The 19,086-nt window shown below is 58.9% G+C and overlaps 1 protein-coding gene across 6 annotated transcripts; it reads left to right on the forward strand.

Moving 5' to 3' along the window:
• The first annotated feature begins 69 nt into the window (after positions 1-69).
• SLC9A5 (solute carrier family 9 member A5) lies at positions 70-15,676 on the forward strand. 6 transcript variants are annotated; one of them, XM_039380854.1, is made up of 17 exons: positions 127-212; positions 739-958; positions 6,704-7,006; positions 7,636-7,799; positions 8,081-8,159; positions 8,883-9,060; positions 9,191-9,411; positions 9,569-9,771; positions 10,274-10,363; positions 10,494-10,564; positions 11,277-11,406; positions 11,566-11,654; positions 11,805-11,931; positions 12,053-12,223; positions 12,794-12,863; positions 13,062-13,193; positions 13,559-15,676. In XM_039380854.1, the coding sequence occupies exons 2-17, from the start codon at positions 811-813 to the stop codon at positions 14,026-14,028; spliced, it is 2,646 nt and encodes an 881-aa protein (XP_039236788.1). In that variant the 5' UTR covers positions 127-212; positions 739-810; the 3' UTR covers positions 14,029-15,676. The 6 variants fall into 6 exon arrangements, with proteins under 6 accessions (XP_039236790.1, XP_039236788.1, XP_039236789.1 ...); XM_039380856.1 differs by lacking the exon at positions 739-958 and having other exon boundaries at positions 70-212; XM_039380855.1 differs by lacking the exon at positions 127-212 and having other exon boundaries at positions 415-958.
• Positions 15,677-19,086: the final 3,410 nt, after the last annotated feature.

The raw sequence follows: 19,086 nt of genomic DNA on the forward strand, positions 1-19,086 counted from the left end.
CCCCTCGGGCCCGCCCCGTCCCGGGAGCACCAGCGGCGCTCGGCGCGCCCTCCCGCGGGCATCCCGACGGGATGCTCCAGGCCTCGGGTTGCTCCAGCGTCTGCGGGGCTCCGCCGGGATGCTCCGGCACCAGGGATGCTCCATGCTGAGGGATGCTTCAGCCCCCGGGATGCTCCAGGCTCTGGGAGCTCGGGGCTGCCCCGGAGGGCCAGGTAGGGCTGCTTGCCCCGGGTGAACTGGAGCACGGGTGGGTGCCTGGGCTGCACCTCCCCATCCCGGGGCAGGGAGGAACTGGCACGGGATGAGCAGCCCGGAGTCATGGGTGCCGTGGTGCCGCCCTGGAAGCAGGGCAGCTCGGGGCCTCCACGGACAGTGTTGATGCTAACGAGGGTGCTAACGAGTATCAATGCTAACGGTGTTGTGTTAATTGCCAAGGCTATGGCAGGCTTGGAAATGAGGATGCAAAGGAGAGAGCCAGGGCCCCTGGGGAGACCCAGGAGGGAAACATGGATGCACCAGGGATGGGACTGGGGACATGAGAAGGTGTCATTGCTCTTGGAGTCGGCATTAGTCTACGACTGCCTGGAATCCCTGAAAGGAGGTTTCACGGAGGTGGCAAGGTGGGGGTTGGGCTCTTCTCCCAGGTAACAAGAGACAGCACAAAGGAAAATGATCTCAAGTTGCACAATCCCACAAGGCAAAGCTTGTGCAAAAACCATCTTACTTTCTTTTTTACAGAGCGGTGACGATGGTCAGATGTGATGGAGTGGTGGGCAGGGAGCTTTCCCCTTGCTCCAGGCTCCAGCCCCCATGCCCCAGCCGTTGGCAAACGTTTGCAGCACGTTTGTGCCTGAGCAGACAGATGGGAAGAGGTGCTGGCATCAAGGCTGCCAGGAAGGTGTCCTGCAGCTCGTTTCCCCCCAGGCAGGGGGCTCAGCCGGGCACTCAGCATCCAGAGGTGCCCATGCCCTACCACTCCTAAGAGGGAATCTTGAGTGCCCCCCTGGGTGCTCCCAGGCTGGTGCTCAGGCAGTGTCTGGGGCAGGGGTGGGTGGTCTCAGCTGGGAAGGAGCTGATTGGGAGTGGGATCAGGTGTGTGGGGAGAGTGGGAATTTGGTGGGTGCAGTGAGCGAGCGTGGGAGGATTCAGACAGAGCAAGGACACTGGAGGAGGGCACAGGAGACCAAGGTGATGCAAAGGGCACTGGGCAGGTGCCCGGGGATTGGCATGGGGTAGGAGGCAGTGTGGGGGCACCAGGATAATGCAGGTGGCACTGGGGCAGTTGCAGGGAGGACTGAGACAGGGGCAGGGGGCTGGCATGGGCCAAGGGGACTAGCGCGGGGTGGGGGGCTCCAGGAGGGTGCAGGTGAGCTGGGATGGACGGGGGTACAAGGGGTGAGCGGGGTGGTGTTGGGGTCTGGGGGAGGTGCTGAGCTCTGGGGCAGTACCGGGGGATGGGGTGCCTGGGCAGGACCGGGGGGGTCCGGGGCAGTACGGAGGCCCCGGGACAGTACCGGGGGTGCGGGGCGGGCCGGTCCCGGTCGGGGCGGGGCCCGTGGCGCGGGGGCCGTCCCGGCGCGGCCCCACGTGCGCATGACGCGGGCGGGGGCCGGGACCGGGACCGCGGCGGAGCGGAGCGGCGGGGAGCGGCGGGAGCGGCGGGGCCATGCAGCCCCCGGCGGCCTCCCCCGGCCCCGCCGCCCCGGCGGGAGCTGAGCTGCTGCGGTGGCAGTGGCAGGAGGTGCAGGCGCCCTGCCTGGTGGCCGCCTGGATCCTGGTGGCCAGCCTGGCCAAGATCGGTGAGTGTCCCCGTGTCTCTCCGCGCTCCGGTCCCCCGTGCTCAGCCCCCAGGGAAAGCGGGAGGATATGCGGCATCGCCGGCGGGTCCGGAGGCATCCGGGACGAGACGTGTCACGGCACACCGGGTAACGGGTCATGGGGACAAAGCCGGCTGGTCACCACCCCCAGCGGGGTCGCGGGGGTCGGGGACCGCCCCACGCCGCGCCGCATCCTCCGTGCCCTGCGCGGGGTGATGCGCGGGGACGGGGAGAAGGTACCACCCGAAGGACGAGGTGGGGGCCAGAGGCTGTTTTCCCTGCAATGGATGGGCGGGTCGGCGCAGAGGAGGGAAGAGATGCCCCAAAGGATGTCCCGCGTTCCCAAAGGCTGGAACGGCACATGCCATTGGCAGGTCTGGAAGCCATTGATCCTCCCCCCCCCCCGCCCCAGCTCCAGTAAGGGCTTGGTGCTGCCAGTGTCAGGCAGAACGTGTCCCCAGCAGGCTGCGGACGGGTCCGTGCCTGCAGTCCCCTCCAGCGGGTCACTGGGGATCGGCGTGGCCTCGGGCTCTCGTGCTCCCCAGCACAGGACCACGCAGCCGGGGAGGCTCCGCCGCCAGAGGCTGTGTGGGAAGGCGCAAGGAGGATGTGTGTGAGCTGCGCAGGGCTGGGCTCCCCCACCAGCACCCGGGGCGCTGGGGAGGGGACGCCCGCGCGTGGGTGCCAAACAGGGTCCCCAGGGGCTGTTCCCCCGCAGTGCCCCTGCCTGCAGTGCTGAGCCCAGGGGACGAGATTGTGACCTTGAGGCAGGTTTCCTCCTCGGGGACCCTGCCGAGGGCACAGCCCCCGTGGTGGGGGTGCGAGCACCCTCTTAGTTTGGAACTGGTGGGTTCAGAGTTAGGCAGGGGAGTCTTCGAGCAGCCAGAGACTTGCAGCAGCACTCGGTAGACAGGGGACAGCTACAGCTCTGGCCACCAGCTGGCCTCTGCCTGTCCCAAGCATCATCGTGGATCTCACAGTCCTCTCCTTCCTTGCCTTCTCGCAAGGGAGTCCTGAAGCATCGCGAGGAATGAATTAAAGGGCGTTGTAAGCTTAAAAATACAGCCCTCTGCTGTAGCTGTGCCACCTCCAGCTGCTGAGTGCGTCCCTCCTACCTGCAGAAGATCAGAGAGACAATTCCCTTCCCTGGCTCTTATTTTCTTCTCTCGAACGTCTCCCTGGAGCTGCTCCCTGTGCAGGTTTCCCTTGATGTGCTCCTCTAATCACCCTGGACTTTGCCCTAATGAGTGCAAGAGGGCCTGAGCTGGGATCATTCCCAAGCCCCGAGACCTGCCACACTCTTCCAGGCCTGAGGAAAGCTGATGGTCACTCTCCCTCTCCATCTGGGAGACACAACCCTGATGATTGGTAGCTTTGGGATGTCTGGCTTAACGTATCCGATGGGTCTGATGGATACTCAGAGCCTGGGCATGGGTGTCCCCTGAGGTGGCATGTGTGGTCCCCAGGGTGCACAGGAGCCCACAGAGGAGATGAACCAAGGGTGGAGGATTTTGGGGAGCGGAGAGGGCAGTGCCAGCTGTGGTGGCCGCAGACACTGGGCATAGGCTGGCGCAGAGGAACCGCTGTGGTTGTGGTGCTGGGCTGCCAGCTCACAGCCCTGTGATTGCAGGGGAGGAAGTGGCCCCATGCCTGGGTGATGGGGAAATGACACTGTGGGCTCTGTTCTCAGAGGCAGTCACGATGCTGGGGTGCCCCGAGCCAGCAAACAGCCGGGGCGGGGAAAAACTGGCTTGGGTGTTGCCTTCCTGCACAGTGAGGCATCATCTGGGCCTTACTGCCTTTTCAGTCCTTGGTCAGAGCACAGGATGTGGGGAAGAGAGAAGTGAGGAGCATTGCCCCAGATGTGCTCCTTACCCATGGCTCTCCCACGGGCAGGGGTTCACCAGCAGACAAGATATTTTTCCACTCAGCAGCATCCTCATGGTTGCAACCCTCTCTCCTCGCACCATCACCTCCGTCCCCAGCTGCTCCTGTCTTGGTTTAGGTGTTTTGCCATTTCCCAAGCTCCGGAGGAGCAGAGCAGGTTTTGGCCCCAAGTCCTCTCAATGGCAAATCCTGTATTATGGATGCCTGAGTATGGATTATAGCTCTGAAGTTAATTCACATGTGGCTAAGTTACTGTTGCTGTGGGAACCTTTAATGCTGAAATCCTTGACTAGTGTGTGTAAAATTAGAGCTCGTTCTGCCCGTCCCCACTGGCAGCTCCCTACGACTCAGGGGAGCTCGTGTGCTGCCGTTTGCTTGGGAGGTTGGCAGCTTTCCTCATCAGCCAGGGGATTTTGGACAAGCAGGGTCTTTCCCAGTGATGCTGCTCCTTTCTTTGCCCAAGTTTTTGGCTTGCAGGGAGTAATCATAGAACTAAGAATGGTTTGGGTTGGAAGGGACCTTAAAGTTCATCTCGTTCCAACCCCCTACCACGGGCAGGGACACCTTCCACTAGACCTGTTTGCTCAAAACCCTGTCCATCCTGGCCTTGAACACTTCCATGATGGATGACAGCCAGGGCCCCTGTCCCCACAGCATCCCTGCGGGTCTCTGCAGCCAGCCAGGACATACCCCCACAGCATGGGGAATGCAGATGGGTTGCTGAAGCAGGGAACAGGGATCTTGGCAATGTTCCTGAGCATGCAGAAAGGGGCTGGACGCCTCGTTCCCTTCTTGAAAACTTCAGAGCTTTGTTCCCGTGGGCGGGAAGCGGTTTCAGAGCCTGCTGCAGGCGCTGAGCGAGCACCATTCATCCACCGGCAAAGGCAGCTTGTGTGGGGTGAACGGGGCTCTGCAGCAGCTTGTGTGGTCATTTAGCAGGAATTTGGCTTGGATGAAGCTCAGCCAGCCCTTCTCCAGGCTGTGGGTCTGCTTGGAGGGCTGCAGTGTCCGTATCACCACGGCCTTGGGGGCTGTGTTGCAGCCTGTGGCGGTGAGTGGAGGTGGCTGGAGCTGAGGGGGGATGTCCCAGGCTCTGTGGCTGGGATGCTCAGTGGCAGAGTTATGGCAGAGGCTCTTTGCTCTGGAGGTGGTTGGTGATGGAGCTGCAGGTCACACCATCCCTCACTTGCTCTGCCCTTGCTGACTGCAGCAGTGTTTCCAGTGTGTTAAGGCAGGGGAGCAGTGCCAGGGCTTGCCAGGATGGCATGGATAGGGCTTACTGTGCCAAGGAGCAACTTCTTGGGGTCCTCAGTGAGAGGAGAAGCGGCCCTTAGCCTGCACATTGAGTGGTGGGCTCAAAGGTGTTGTCTCTAGTTGGGAACCAGATCTTTGACATTAAATTGTCTCCTCTAATTCAGAGCTCAGCCGTGGTGAAGGAAAGCAAACCACCCAAGAGGTGTTAGGAAAGGAGAAAGGGAGAACATCAGGAGGCTGTGATCTCAGCTCCTGGGGTGTCAACATCTCAGGGACACTGGGACCTGTCTCAGAAAGGATAGAGCAGCACTGGGACAGGTTCAGAGGAGAATGACAAGGGCATAGAGAAACATGGAAACCTACTGATGAAGCACTGCTTGTTCCTGGGCTCCTCTCCAAGTCTATGTCACTGGAGACAGGACCCTGGGCTAGGCAGACCTTATGGTCTGTGCATGGGGTTTCCAAAAGAAGGAAGCAGCCAAGTGACCTGGGGTTGATGCATGACCACAACACAGCTTTTCCTCTGGAGGGATGACTTGGCACAAGGAATGGGCACCTTTAATCCCGCTAAAGGGCTTTAGAGACTGGGTTTTGGGTTGGCAGCAGGGCTGGGCTTGCAGCCAAGTGGTGGCTCAGAGCCTGCCCCGACGTCCCTTGTACCTGCTGAGTGTGCAAGGACAGGGGTAGCTCTGGAAGTGCCTGGAGGAACCCACTCCCCAGGAGAAGATTTCTTCTTCTGATGGCCAAGTCATGCTGCAGAGCTGGGCTGGATGTCACAAGTGATGGCAGAACTCAACAGTGTGGGGGCAAACCTGCTGTGACCCTCGACAGCCTTTCCCCAAGCAGTGCTCTTTTTGGGGCAGCAAAAACACAGCACCCTGTGCTAGGGAGGAGAAATCCAGAGGGCTGGGGATTGCCCGCCTGGAAGCTGGACTGATTTAGGATTTCACAGAACACCCTGGCCTTGGGGATAAGGGTGCCTGGAGGAGCAAGTCCCCTGTGCTGGCATCCTGCTGGCTTGTGCCTGAGCTGCAGGCTCACTGCCATATTGCTGATGGATGGATGGATATCAGGGCATCCTCTGCTTGCTTCACAGGATACATCCTGTTCCACAGTAGCTTAAGATTTGGTCCCAACCTCGCACGGAATAAAATGATTATTCCAAGCATCTCTAAAGCTGCAGCTCCCGAGTGCCCGTGCTTTTGCATGCAGGTAGGTTAGCTGGTGCTGAGGGAGGTTGTGCTCTGGCATGGCTTGTGCTGCAGTGGTTTGCTGGCTGCTCTGGCTGCTTGCTGAGACGGATGCAAACAAGGTCACCCCGTCACCAGGGCTGAGCATCCTCGTCTCCAAGTGGGGTAACATGTCCCGGTGAACCAGGATTTCTTCACTCGAGCAGCAGCCAGCAGCGCTCGTGACACTGTGAACGTGCTCACTGGCTGCTTTAATCCTGTAAGTGCAGATACCAGCGGCCAGGAAAAGCAAAGTGCCTGGCTGCCTGGCTTATTAGGCAGTGGCTGAGGAGGAGAGGGAGATCCCAAAGCATCAGGGACCTGCAATCCTGACCTGGGAGGCAGCTGGAAGGTCTTCTGTGCACACATGGCCAGGAAGCAGCCTTTCCTTAGGTGCTCCCTTGTCCTTCCCTCATCCATCATGCATCACCCAACCCTTCCGTGGAGCCTCTGGATTTGGGATGCTCTGTCCATGTGCCTGTTTGGCTGATGCTCTCATTCTTCTTTTCTTTCTAGTTTTCCACCTGTCGAGGAAGGTGACATCCATTGTCCCGGAGAGCTGCCTCCTCATCCTGCTGGGGCTGGTCCTGGGGGGCATCGTGTTGGCCGTGGCCAAGAAAGCCGAGTACCAGCTGGAGCCCAACATGTTCTTCCTCTTCCTTCTGCCCCCCATCGTCCTAGACTCGGGCTACTTCATGCCCAGCCGGCTGTTCTTCGACAACATCGGTGCCATCCTCACCTACGCGGTGGTGGGCACGCTCTGGAACTCCTTTGCCACCGGCACAGCGCTCTGGGGGCTGCACCGGGCCGGGCTCATGGGTGGGTGTGCAGGGCTGCCCAGCTTGGACCACACCCACAGAAAACAGGTTGGAGGTGCAAAGCACCCCGATTTCATAGCCTGTCCCTGCTGTGGATTCCTAGGAATCATAGCACAAACGGGGCCCTGGCATCCTGGGAATGGTGCTCTGTCAGGACAGTCAAGCTCGCAGGACAAATGGGCCCTGCTTGGCACTGGGCTGATTCATGTCTTTGCTATTTTTGTCGCTGACCTTGGCTGGCGTAGCTGGCTCGCCGCCGTGCTCCCTGTCCTTGGCTGGAGCCACTGGCCCTGGCTGGCCTGGGCTGTGTTTTGAGCTCTCTTGAGACCTGAGGAACTGCTTGATGCCTGGACCCCTCTTCTGGTGGTACCTGCCAGAGGGGCAGAGATGCATCTGGGTGCCAAGGGGGACATCCCTCATGCTCCTCTCCTGTTGCAGCAAGGATGTGCTGAGCCCCACTTTACAGGGGGCACCCCAGAGGTCTGGGAATACTCTCACTGGGTTCATCCCACTGCACTCCCAGTTGAGATGCTGCAGCTGGGATCAGCTGAGGGACAGGCTCATTTTGGCCTGGTGAGAGGGGCTCAGGGGCAGATGGTTTGCCTCACCTGGGTCCTTCTGTCCTGTCAGATCCGGGTGTCGAAGCTGGGCTGATGGATTTCCTGCTCTTCGGCAGCCTCATCTCAGCTGTGGACCCTGTGGCAGTGCTGGCTGTCTTTGAAGAGGTCCATGTGAATGAGACCCTCTTCATCATCGTGTTTGGCGAGTCTCTCCTGAATGATGCTGTCACCGTGGTGAGTTGCAGTTTGGGGGACCCCGATGTGGAGCCCAGTGCCATGCAGGGTACTGGACTCTCCCAGGTCAGAGGGTGCAGGTGACATCCCCAAGCTCTGGGCAGACCCCTGCCATGCTCTCTTGGTCTTTCCTCTCTCCTGGCCCTGGGGGACTTTGCCTGCTGAGATGAGCTGTGTCAACTGGCAGGTTTGGGGCAGGAGATGCCTCTTCCGCAGGGTCCATCCTGCCCTTCTCAAGGCAGGATATCCTGCATTCCTCAAAGGATTTGCCTTGCTTGCAGGTGCTGTACAAGGTCTTCAACTCTTTTGTGGAGCTGGGCCCAGCGCACATCCACGCCACAGACTACGTGAAGGGGGTAGGTGAGTATTTGCCACACCAGCCCCTCTGCCTCTTCCTCCATTGTGGAAGTGGAGAGGGGCAAGCATGGGTGCTGCTGTCCTGTGGGGTGGGCACTGAGCACCCAGGTCTGTCATCTCCATCCCAGTGGACACATGATGGTCACCAGCAGAGAATCACAGAATGGTTTCGGTTGGAAGGGACCTTAAAGATCATTTCATTCCAACCTCCCTGACATGGGCAGGGACACCTCCCACCAGCCCAGGTTGCCCAAGCCCTGTCCAACCTGGCCTTGGACACTTCCAGGGATGGGGCAGCCACAGCTTCTCTGGGAAACCTGTGCCAGGGCCTCCCTACACTCACAGGGAAAAGTTTCTTCCTGATATCCAATCTAATCCTGCCCTCTGTCAGTTTGAAGCCATTCCCCCTTGTCCTGTCACTCCATGCCCTTGTCAAAAGTCCTCCGGTTCTCCTGTGGCCCCTTTAGATATTGGAAGAGACTCTAAGATCTCCCTGGAGCCTTCTCTTCTCCAGGCTGAACAATCCAACTCTGTCAGCCTGTCTCCATAACAGAAGTGCTCCAGGGGGTGCTTTGGGATGATCCCAAAATCCAAAATTCCATGCTCCATGAGATACTTGGTGGGGACCCGGGTGGGAACACAGGCCAGCCGGGTGTGGTGTGGCCGTGGGCCACAGGAGCCGGGCCCGCTTGCCTATGGTGCAGATGAGTCTTCTCCTCCCAACAGCCTCCTTTTTCCTGGTGAGCCTGGGGGGCACGGCCGTGGGGCTGCTCTTCGCCTTCCTCCTGGCCCTGATCACGCGGTTCACCAAGCGCGTGCGCATCATCGAGCCGCTCTTCGTCTTCCTCCTGGCCTACGTCGCGTACCTCGCCGCCGAGATGGTCTCGCTCTCCTCCATCCTGGCGTGAGTACTGGGGTGCCCCCCAAGGGGATCCAGGGGGTTGGGGCTGCAGTGCTGAGCAGCAAGAGGCAGCGAGCAGACCCGCTCCTCATCCTGCCGTAGGGCCATGCCAGCTCCTTCTGCCCCTCTGCAGAGTCACCTTCTGTGGGATCTGCTGCAAGAAGTACGTGGAAGCCAATATCTCCCAGAAATCCCGCACCACGGTCAAATACACTATGAAGACACTGGCCAGCAGTTCAGAGACCATCATCTTCATGTTTCTGGGCATCTCAGCTGTGGACACCTCCAAGTGGGCATGGGACACAGCACTGGTGCTGGGCACCCTGTTCTTTATCCTGCTCTTCAGAGCCGTGGGTCAGTCTGCCCTGCTGTGTGTCTGGCCGGTGGCACCTTACCCCCAAAAAGGGGTACTCCCCAAAAAAGGTTGGGGCACAAGGCCAGCCACGGCTCCTGGCTGGGATTTTGTGCAGGCAGGGTTCTTGCAGCATCCCAGGCTCTCCTTCTTCCCTAGGTGTTGTCCTCCAGACCCACGTGCTCAACCGCTTCCGCCTCATCCCCCTGGACAGGATCGACCAGGTGGTCATGTCCTATGGTGGCCTTCGTGGGGCTGTGGCCTTCGCCCTGGTCATCCTGCTGGACAGGGAGAAGGTGAAAGCCAAGGACTACTTTGTGGCAACAACCATCGTGGTGGTGTTCTTCACTGTCATTGTGCAGGTGAGGATGGGCACTGTGCCCTCCTCCAGTGCTGCTTTTTTGCCCCAGAGCTGGCCTGGGGACATGTGCTTGGGGAAAGCATCTCTTTTCAAGTGACCTTTGGTCCTCGGTGCCTTCTGGCACCCCATCCATCACCAGGTGCGCAGGACCACTGTGGCAACTGTTGTGATGGTGGAGGCATGGCCCATGTTTTTTCCCCACTGGCCTCTTGTTCTGGGACTGGCTCCAAGGGCAGTGATGGTGTGTGCCTGGCCAAGCTGTTCTCTTTACAAATCTGCTGATGGGCTTTGGCTCTGGGGTTCCTGCAGCAAGGGGAGTCACAGGGAGGAGGGGAAGGGGGCTGGGAGCTTATGACATGGCACAGGGGGTCGGGCTGGTAGGGGCACACGTGGCTGGTACAGCCACTGTCCCCGGTCACTTCATGCTGCTTCTGCTCCCCGTGCCCCAGCCATGCACCCTCTCGCCCTCCCAGTCTTTCCCTTGCCTTCTCCTGCCATTCTAGGGCCTCACCATCAAGCCCCTGGTGACGTGGCTGAAGGTGAAGCGCAGTGACCACCACAAGCCCACGCTGAATGAGGAGCTGCACGAGCACGTAGGTGCAAGTGCCAGAGGCTGCCCAGCTCCCCACGCCGGCAGGGCTGGGTGAGGGCCATGCATGGCCTCGGCATCCCCGGGGCACCCCCAGCCTTGCCACCACTCTCACCCTCCTCCCTTCACTCAAGGCCTTTGACCACATCCTGGCAGCAGTGGAGGACATCGTGGGGCACCACGGCTACCACTACTGGCGGGACAAGTGAGTGTCTTAGCCAGGATCCAATGCCAGCCATCACTGGGTGAAGGACACGTGCGCCACGGGGATATCACAGGGTCCCCACAGGAGGACACCCCTGCTGTAGGCAGGGCAGCAGGACCAGGAAGGCTGTATGTCTGTCCATCAGTCTGGATAGGTACCATCTGGCTGCTGTTGTGCAGCAGATCCAAGTCCCAAAGGCATCCCAGAGAGAGGTCAGGGAGGTGCTGTTGGGAATGGTGTGGAGCTGGGATTGATTGTCAAGGCTGAAGCTGCTGGGGGGCCGTGGGGTGTCTGTGGGGGTGGCAATGGCCCTGTGCCTCCTCATGGATGGAGCTGTGCTGGGCACTGAGGAGGGAACAGCCCTGTTCCTGCCCGGGCAGTGTTTATCTGCAGCATGGCGACAGGAAAAGGATGCAAAAAGCCTGTTTCCTGGAGGGGAAGTGCTCCAGCAGGGCTGCCACACCGGCCCCAGTCCCACTCCCACTGCCTCCCACAGACCTGCTGGTCTCTGGCTTGCCCTTGGGCAGGGATGAAGGGTCAGCCTGTCCCCTCCCCTCCTGCCTTCCCTGGCAGTGTGTCCCTGTGCTCAGCCAGGTCCCGTGTGCCCAGCCTCCCTTTGCCACGATTTGGACACTCATCCTTGCACAGGCAGGTGTCTCTGGCCATGCTGCGCGGTGGGAGCTGAAGCGCCTGTGTCTTCATCTCGTGACAGGTGGGAACAGTTCGACAAGAAGTACCTGAGCCAGCTCCTGATGCGGAAATCTGCCTACAGGCTGCGGGACGAGATCTGGGATGTTTACTACAAGCTGAACATCCGTGATGCCATCAGCTTTGCTGATCAGGTAAGGGCACGTGGTGGGGGCCAGGTGGCAGGATGGCCCTGACAGGAGAGGTCCCCCCCACGTATGGTCATATGTGAACCCTCTGGCCAGGCAGTGGGGAACCCCCAGCCCAGCTGGGTCCTTGCTGCCCCAATGCCAGCCTTGCCCTCCCCCTCCTAGGGTGGCCACGTGCTCTCGGCTGCCAAGCTGGCGCTGCCCTCCATGCCCAGCCGCACGTCCATGTCGGAGTCGTCGGTCACAAACCTCCTGTGAGTACGGGCATCCCTCCGAGCCCCCAGGCGGACCTCGCTGGACCTCACAGCCACCCTCTTCCCTGGGGGTGGGTTGTGCCGGGGCTGGCAGGGGGCTGGCACAGTGCGGGCATCGAGTCCAGTCCCTCCACTTCCATGTGCCCGCAGGAGGGAGAGCGGGAGCGGCGCGTGCCTGGACCTGCAGGTGATCGACACGGTGCGGAGCCGCCGGGACAAGGAGGACGCTGCCATGCACCACGTGCTGCGAGGGAGCCTCTACAAGCCCCGCCGGCGGGTGAGCACTGCCGGGCCGGGCTGAGCCCGCGGGGAGCAGCGCCCGCAGGAGGAGCAGGGATGGAGGATGCTCTGCGGAGCCAGCTGCTCACCCTGTGTCTCTTTGCCTCTCCCTCGGCCAGTACAAGGCCAGCTACAGCCGTCACTTCATCTCTCCAGATAAACAAGAGCGCCAAGATAAAGAAATCTTCCGGCAGAACATGAAGAGGCGTCTGGAGACCTTCAAGTCCACAAAGCACAATGTCTGCTCCTCCAAGAGCAAGGCCAGGCTGAAGGAAAAGGGCAGGAAAAAGGCAAGCGCTCCCCAAATTCCTGCTCTTTTCCTAGCTCTGAGATTTGGTTTCCCCCAGGGTGCAGTCAGAGAGGTCCTTTGGGGTGTAGGTGAGGTGCTGTAGGGCACTGGCAGCTCCACAGCCAGCAGTGAAAGCAGCTCATCTCATCTCATCTCAGTTCTGCGTGTGATCATGCAGGTGTCACGTGTCCCTGTGTCCTCACCACACCAGCACTGCTGTGGGGTGGCTCTTCCCTGAGCAAAGTGGTCTTAAGCCCTGGAGAAGCCAGTTTTTTTTTCCAAGAGCACTCAGCATAAAGCATCCGGAATGTTGGTGCAGATCCAGTCTCAGAAGTGTGACACTGCACCTTAAATTGAGCCTTGGGTGTCTTCTCTCGTTTGGAGGCTTTTGAAGCCATTGCAGCTGAGCAGTTTGTTGTAGGGCCATGGGGATGCAAACATAAAGACTAGGAACCACTGACTGCCATGTAGCCAGGGTGGGAATCTGCATGGCCAGGGCCACCCTGGATTGCAGGGGCACCTGTTGGGGTTTGCACAGGGCCGATCCCAGCCAGTCCCTCTTCCCTCACAGAAGAACATCTCTCTGACCAAAGAGACGCCCAATGGGAAGACACAGAGAAACATCCCCTGGCAGGAGGCAGGTGAGGCCAGTGGCAGGTGAGGCTGGCAGGGGGACCTGGAGAGATGGGATGGGAGCACCCGCTGTGCCTGCCCACTGCCAGCTCGGTGGCATGACAGCGCCCAGGGTTGCACTGGCACCAAATCCTTCTCCCATGGATGCAGGCCTTCCCCCACAGGGTGCCCCATCCTCCAAAACAACTCCCTCTGTCTGGCTGCAGCTCCTGTCCTGGTGATGGTCAGCTCAGAGGAGGAGGAGAGCGATAGCTCGGAGACGGAGAGAGAGGATGATGAAGGGATCGTGTTTATCGCTCGAGCCACCGACGAGGTCTTGCAGGGAAAGACAACTCCTGGTAGGCACCGAGGCCCCACCCCAGGGCAGCTGCCATTGGATAGCTTGTCCTTCCTCCACCTGTGCAGCAAATTTGCCTTGGCCTAGGCAAAACCAAAATCAGCAGAGCATGAATGGGAGAATCACTGTCCTCTGGAGGCATGGCAGAGCCTCCCTCGTGTTTCCTGCATCCCTGGGCCAGCACAGGGTGTGATTCTTGGAGTTGTCCTGCAAAAGGCCAGGAGTTGGACTCCCCCTCCCAACTCAGGATATTCTAAGATTCTATGGCCATTTGGTAGTGGGTGGCTCTGCAATGTTTGCAGGGTCCAAGGAGAGACTGAGAACTGTGCAAGCTCCTTCTCACTGTCCCTCTTTCTGCATCCACAGGCAGCCTGGATGTCTGCCCCAGCCCCTGCATCATCCCACCATCGCCCACCTTGGCAGAGAAGGAGCTGCCATGGAAAGGAGACCAGGCTGATCTGGCTGTTTACGTCTCCTCGGAGACCACCAAAATCGTGCCAGTGGATATGCAGAAGGCTTGGAACCAAAGCATCTCCTCCCTGGAGAGCATCGCTTCCCCGCCAGGCACTGAGAGCGGACCTCAGCACAGGAGATTCGTCTGCCCTGTGCTGGAGGAGGGCAGACCCCAGTCTGCAAGCCACGTGACACCAGAGCAGAGCTCCTGCTTCCAGTTCCCCAGCCACATCTCCAGGAGTGGCCGGTCGCAGAGTGACAGCAGCCCAGACGGCCCTGAGCAGCAGGAGCTGCAGCCTTTGATGGCCACAGAGGAGCAGGGCAGGATGCCACCCACCGTGGAGCCCAGGCGGCTGATGTTCCACAGAGCGAGCCACCTCTGAGGCACCCTGTGGATGGGGAAGGGGCTGGGGGCTGCAGACAGGCTGTGACCTGCTGACTGCTCCGCTGTCTTGCGTTGTAAAGCTTGTGTGTGTCTCCATAAACTCCAGGAGTGGCAGGAGAAGCCAGTACTCCTGGAGCTGCACTCCAGGGCAGGTTTTGCTCATGCACCTGCTGATGCAAACCTGGTCGATAACTTGGCTTTGTGCTGCGACAGCAGGTACCAGCCCTGTCCGCTCAGGGAGGCACAGACCCCAAACCTTATTCTTCCTCTCTGGTCCCTACACATCTCAGCAGCCAGGAGGATAGAGATGTTCCTCCCAGGGCTGGGATCCCAACCAGGCTCGATCCTGTCGTGGCTGTGCTGGCCTGAGGTGTGGAGGTGCTGGCTAATGGGCTGTGGCTGCTCACAGGTGTAGGAGTATGAGCTGATCTTCAGCCTGGCTGTGAGTAGGACACCTCTGGGGACAGGACTGGGAGTGGTGGCCGGTGCATGAGAGCCCATCCACACCCAGTGACTGAGCCTTTGACTTCGAGGTGGCCACAGTGCTGGTTCCCCACAGCGTGCGTGGAGCTCAGCCAGGCACCCAGAGGTGGGCTCCTTGCCACGGCAACTCTGTGTTCCTCCAGTTGTGGAGGCACCACAGAGGCAAGGCCACGACCTTCTCAGGACTGGGAGCAGCGCTCCTGGGGTTTGGCTCCACCAGGAGCTGGACTAGTGAACCTGTACGCACAGGGACTCCTCTGGCAGCCAACCTGCTGTGCCAGCCTCACGCCTGTTGTCTGGATGTGTTCCCAACACCTGTGGTGTTCAGCTTTCTGGCTTTGATAGGAGGCAGCTGCCCTGCACAGCATCCTTGGCATTCATCCTGCCCACGTCCCAGTCCCTCCAGTTGCCTGGGGCCCATCATCTGGGAGGGCTGGCCATGGTGCAAGGAGTGGAGGCAGCAGCAGGTATGAATGTATATAAGGAACAGGGGTGATGGGTGTGAACTGAGTGCACCTTCAAAAGTCTGTCCCCACCACCTGCCTCCCAGCCACCCCTGCTCCCTCCTGAGAGGGTGGTGGGACCTGGTGGCAATGGTCCACGCAGTGCATTATTCCTGGTGTGACCCCAAGGATCAAGAACTGCTCCCCAAGAACTGCTCAGCACACAAAAGAGCACAATGGCTGGGCACTGGCAGTGCAGGAGGGTTGGGGATGCTCCTCTTAGGGAAAAGTGGAGACTTGGACTATTAATGCCCCAAAGTGGGTAAAAGCTGCCTGTTCCAGCTCTGTGGTGTGCTGAGAGAGCAGGTACCAAGGGGACACTCGGATGCATTGGGTGGGTGAGCCCAATGTGGGGCAAGTGAGCTGGTGGGACCCCTGCCACTGCTGACAGGGCTCGGCAGAAACCCTTTGGCAGTCCCACCAGATGAGCATAAGGTTTTTAAAAGGTTTTTATATAGTTTTGCATTTCAGGTATGACTTATTCTGGTTTTGATTTCTGATATTGGGCCATACTAAATCTCTAGCTGGGTCAGTGTTTTCTGTAGCCACGGGCACCACAAATGACTCAAGACTTAATATCTTATTTGCAAGAATATTGTTATAATGTGAAAATATATGCAGAGTATTTTGTAATGTTCAATAAACGAGTTGGAGCAGACATTGCAGTCTGGTCTCTCTGCTGTCTGGGAACCTCTGCCCATCCTGGTTCTAGTCTCCTCCACTGTGTCTCCCGTGCCTTTCCATTCTTTTCCACTTGAGGCCCCAGCCCCACCCCCCCAGCCCTGATGTGCCTAAATGGATTTCCTGGTTTCCGTAATGTTTGTGGAAAATGTGAAATTCTTTCCAGAGAGGTGCTTGCCTGCAGCCATCATCAGGCCGTGCAGAGGGAGCAGCCAGCCCTTGTGCCCCGAGCCGTGGCTGCGGCACAGCAGCAGGGTGCTGGGAGCCCACCTCTTCCCATGGCCCTGCCACCTCTCTCCTTGCCAAAAATGTGCTTCAAAGGGGTCTGTTTCAGGGTATTCTGGATCACAGGAGCCTCCCTGCATCGGAGTGTGCTGGTTTTGCTCTTCCCTTGATGTCCTGGTTCCGCTTTACCTGAAGGAGAGTAAGTGTGGTTTACTTGATTCACAAGGTGAATGTTTGGCTTGTATTGAACCTGGTATCTACCATCACCCCCAGGTCCTTTTTAGCAGGGTCGAATACAGCTCCTAGCCCTGGGAGCTTTGTGCTGGCCCCTGTGGAAGCTCTTGCTCCTCCTGACATTCCCCACCTGCCTTGCATCCCACCGACGGCAGTGCTGGCTGAGCTGTGCTCTGTGTGCTGGGCCTCAGTGCCAGCATCTCCTGCAGACACGATTACTTTGGCAGTGCACCAGGTTGTTTCCTGGAAGTGGTGGGTCTGCAGCCTTTGGGTTCCTCAGAGGAGGGAAAGTAGACACCTCAGCTTTGGGAAATGCTGATGGATATGGATATCTGAGCTGTCTCCCACGGATATCTGAGCCTAGAAGCCAATGTGTGTGCAGGCTTTACAGGGCACCAGGCAGCAGCTTGGACCCCCTTCTTCCCACCCTCGACCCCACCTCCTGTTGTGAGCAGGGGTGGTGGCTCCTACTACACCCTTCCCCACAGGGTTTTGTCAGGTTTTATTCTTGTACTCCACGCTCTGTATTTCACTTTGCAGCGTCCTGCCTGCACAGGACTGCTCTGATCCTTCTAGCACAGCACAGAGCAGTCTCAGCCTAAAAATACTAAAGTGCTTCAGTGGAAAAACACAAGGAACGGGCCAAACCACGAACACATGTGCCCAAACCTCTGCTTCTCCGGGACAGAGTAAGGCACAACCAGAGGAGCTGCTTGTCACTGTAACCCAGAACATCCAATCTTCTGACTGTTACTGTAAGTAAACCCCATCCCAGAGCTGACTATCACAGACCCGTCATTTTGCACGCAGGCTTCTATTTAAAGCCTGCCATTAAACCTGCACATTTTTTCCACAGGGATTTACTTTCTCCAATACTCAGCTCCTCCACTTTCTCTGTGGTACCAAAACTTGTGAAGTCAGCAGGGGACGTAAGGCAGCTCTGGCATCAGTTGGATGGAAGAGCTGTGGGCAATGGATTGGTGCTGAGTGCTTTCCAAGTGAGTCTTAAAATCACCACCTTGCTGTTGCACAATGCAAGTTGGAGCATCACATAAATTTTAGGCTGGAAGGGGCTTGGGAGGGCTCCAGTCCAACCCCAGCTCCATGCAGGGCTGATGATAAAGCTAGAGCAGGTAGCTCAGAGCACTGTCCCACTGGATTTGGAACGTTCCCATTGAAGGTGTCAACTGTCCGTGTCCCAGAGCCACACCATGGCTGCACAGGTCTTGCACAGAATGAATTTCTCCTTATGCCCAGCAAACATTTCCCCTAGGGCAGGATCTTCCTATTGCCTCTTGTTCTTCCATGTGTGTGTCTGAGAAGAGCTGGGTTTCTGTGTGTCCCCTTGTAGGTAGCTCCCCTCTGCCTTGTCTTCCTAAAGCTGCTTTCCTCTGACTTACATACATATAAATGTATGTGTATATATATATATATTTGGTATACATATTTTGCAGACACATCAGTCTGTTCCTTGGTCCTTCCTGCTCCTGTCCATGTATGCAGGCATCCATCTCACTGGACATGATCAGACTAATACCTCTTCTGAATTCTCCTGCATTTGCCTTCCTGCTCCTTGCACGTGAAGCAGCCGTCCCTGCTTTCAGTGGAACCCTTCTCTGCCTGTTGGTGGAGCGAACAATTCGTTTCCATTCCAGTACTACCTCTGGAGGGGGGATGCCAGCCCTGGCGCGGGTCTGCCCCGCTGCACGGGCTGGCGAAGCCGTGCAGAAGTTGCCCTCCTGACGGGATGCGAGCTGGCCGGGGCTGTGCAGCGAGCGGCTGGTGACGGAGCTGGGATCAGTTGGCAGCCGGGGAGGATAATGAGGAACAGATTTGCGCTGGGCAGTGGTTCCCATGCTGCGTTCCAGGGCAGCGCGGCCAGGATGGGAGAGCCTTTGTGCTCCGCGCTGCACCCCTCGGGCGTGTGCGGAGCCAGCCCCTCGGCTCCCCCGGCTCTGCTCGACGTGTGCCGGCACTGAGTGTCCCCGGGCTCCCCGCACCGCTGGGGACCCTCTCCAGCGGCTGTGCCACCCGCCGGGCTGCAGGGCTGGCCAGGAGGCTTCCCCCACACCCTGGCTGTGCTGGGGAACAGGCTGCACTGTGGACTAGCTGAGGACAGACGAGATCAGTGAGGTCTTCGGGTCAGCAGGAGCTGGGTGGGGTGATCCACACCTCCCTCCCTTCGTGGTTCAGACTTCCCTGATTTCCCGTGGAAGAGTAAACTGGGGGAATCCCTGGAGGACTGTGTGACCAAGCAGCTGCTCCCGGGGACTCCAGCAGAACAGCCAGGATGGATGGCAACGTGGTGGGGGCTTTGATTTTACGAGCACTGCAGATTCAAGAGTTGTGATCACCCCTGCAGCCAGCCAGAGCTGTTCCTCACAGCCACCAGGAAGGCAAAGATCCCTGAAGAAGCCACCTGGGCTCCTCTCACCTCATCTTTTCCTGCCATCTGTGGCCACACAGCCAGGCCGTCCTGAAGGTAAATGAAACCTACGGTGGGTTAGTTGGAGAGGGAGGGAGGGTGCTGAGGGCACTCTGGGGAGGTGGCCACCAGCCCAGTTGGTCCGGTCTACATCAGACCACAGGTCACCCTAAGCTTGTGGGAAGTCCATGAAGAAGGGCTTGGAAAGGCCGTGGGGTACCAGCACAGCCCAGACTCTGCAGCAGCTCTGCTGTATCTGTGCTCTCCTCTCTTGCAGCCATGCGGGGCAATCCCTGCTGGCTCACAAGCTTTGCCTCTTGGAGCCCAGCTAAGCCCACGCTGTTGGAGAGCCAGTTAAAGCTTTGCTTTGGCTCCTTGGCTGGCTGGGGGGAAGTCAGCTTCTGGCTGTGAACACACCCGGGGCCTCGCTGTGTGTGGCTCCCCGGCAGTTTTGGGGCTTTGAGACTCTTACAGGGAGCTGGATGAACTGTGGGCTCAGAGGTGC

The sequence above is a fragment of the Pipra filicauda genome, unplaced genomic scaffold (assembly GCF_003945595.2).
Source record: "Pipra filicauda isolate LSUMZ 115617 unplaced genomic scaffold, ASM394559v2 scaffold205_size1947385_pilon, whole genome shotgun sequence".
Taxonomy (NCBI): Eukaryota; Metazoa; Chordata; class Aves; order Passeriformes; family Pipridae; genus Pipra; species Pipra filicauda.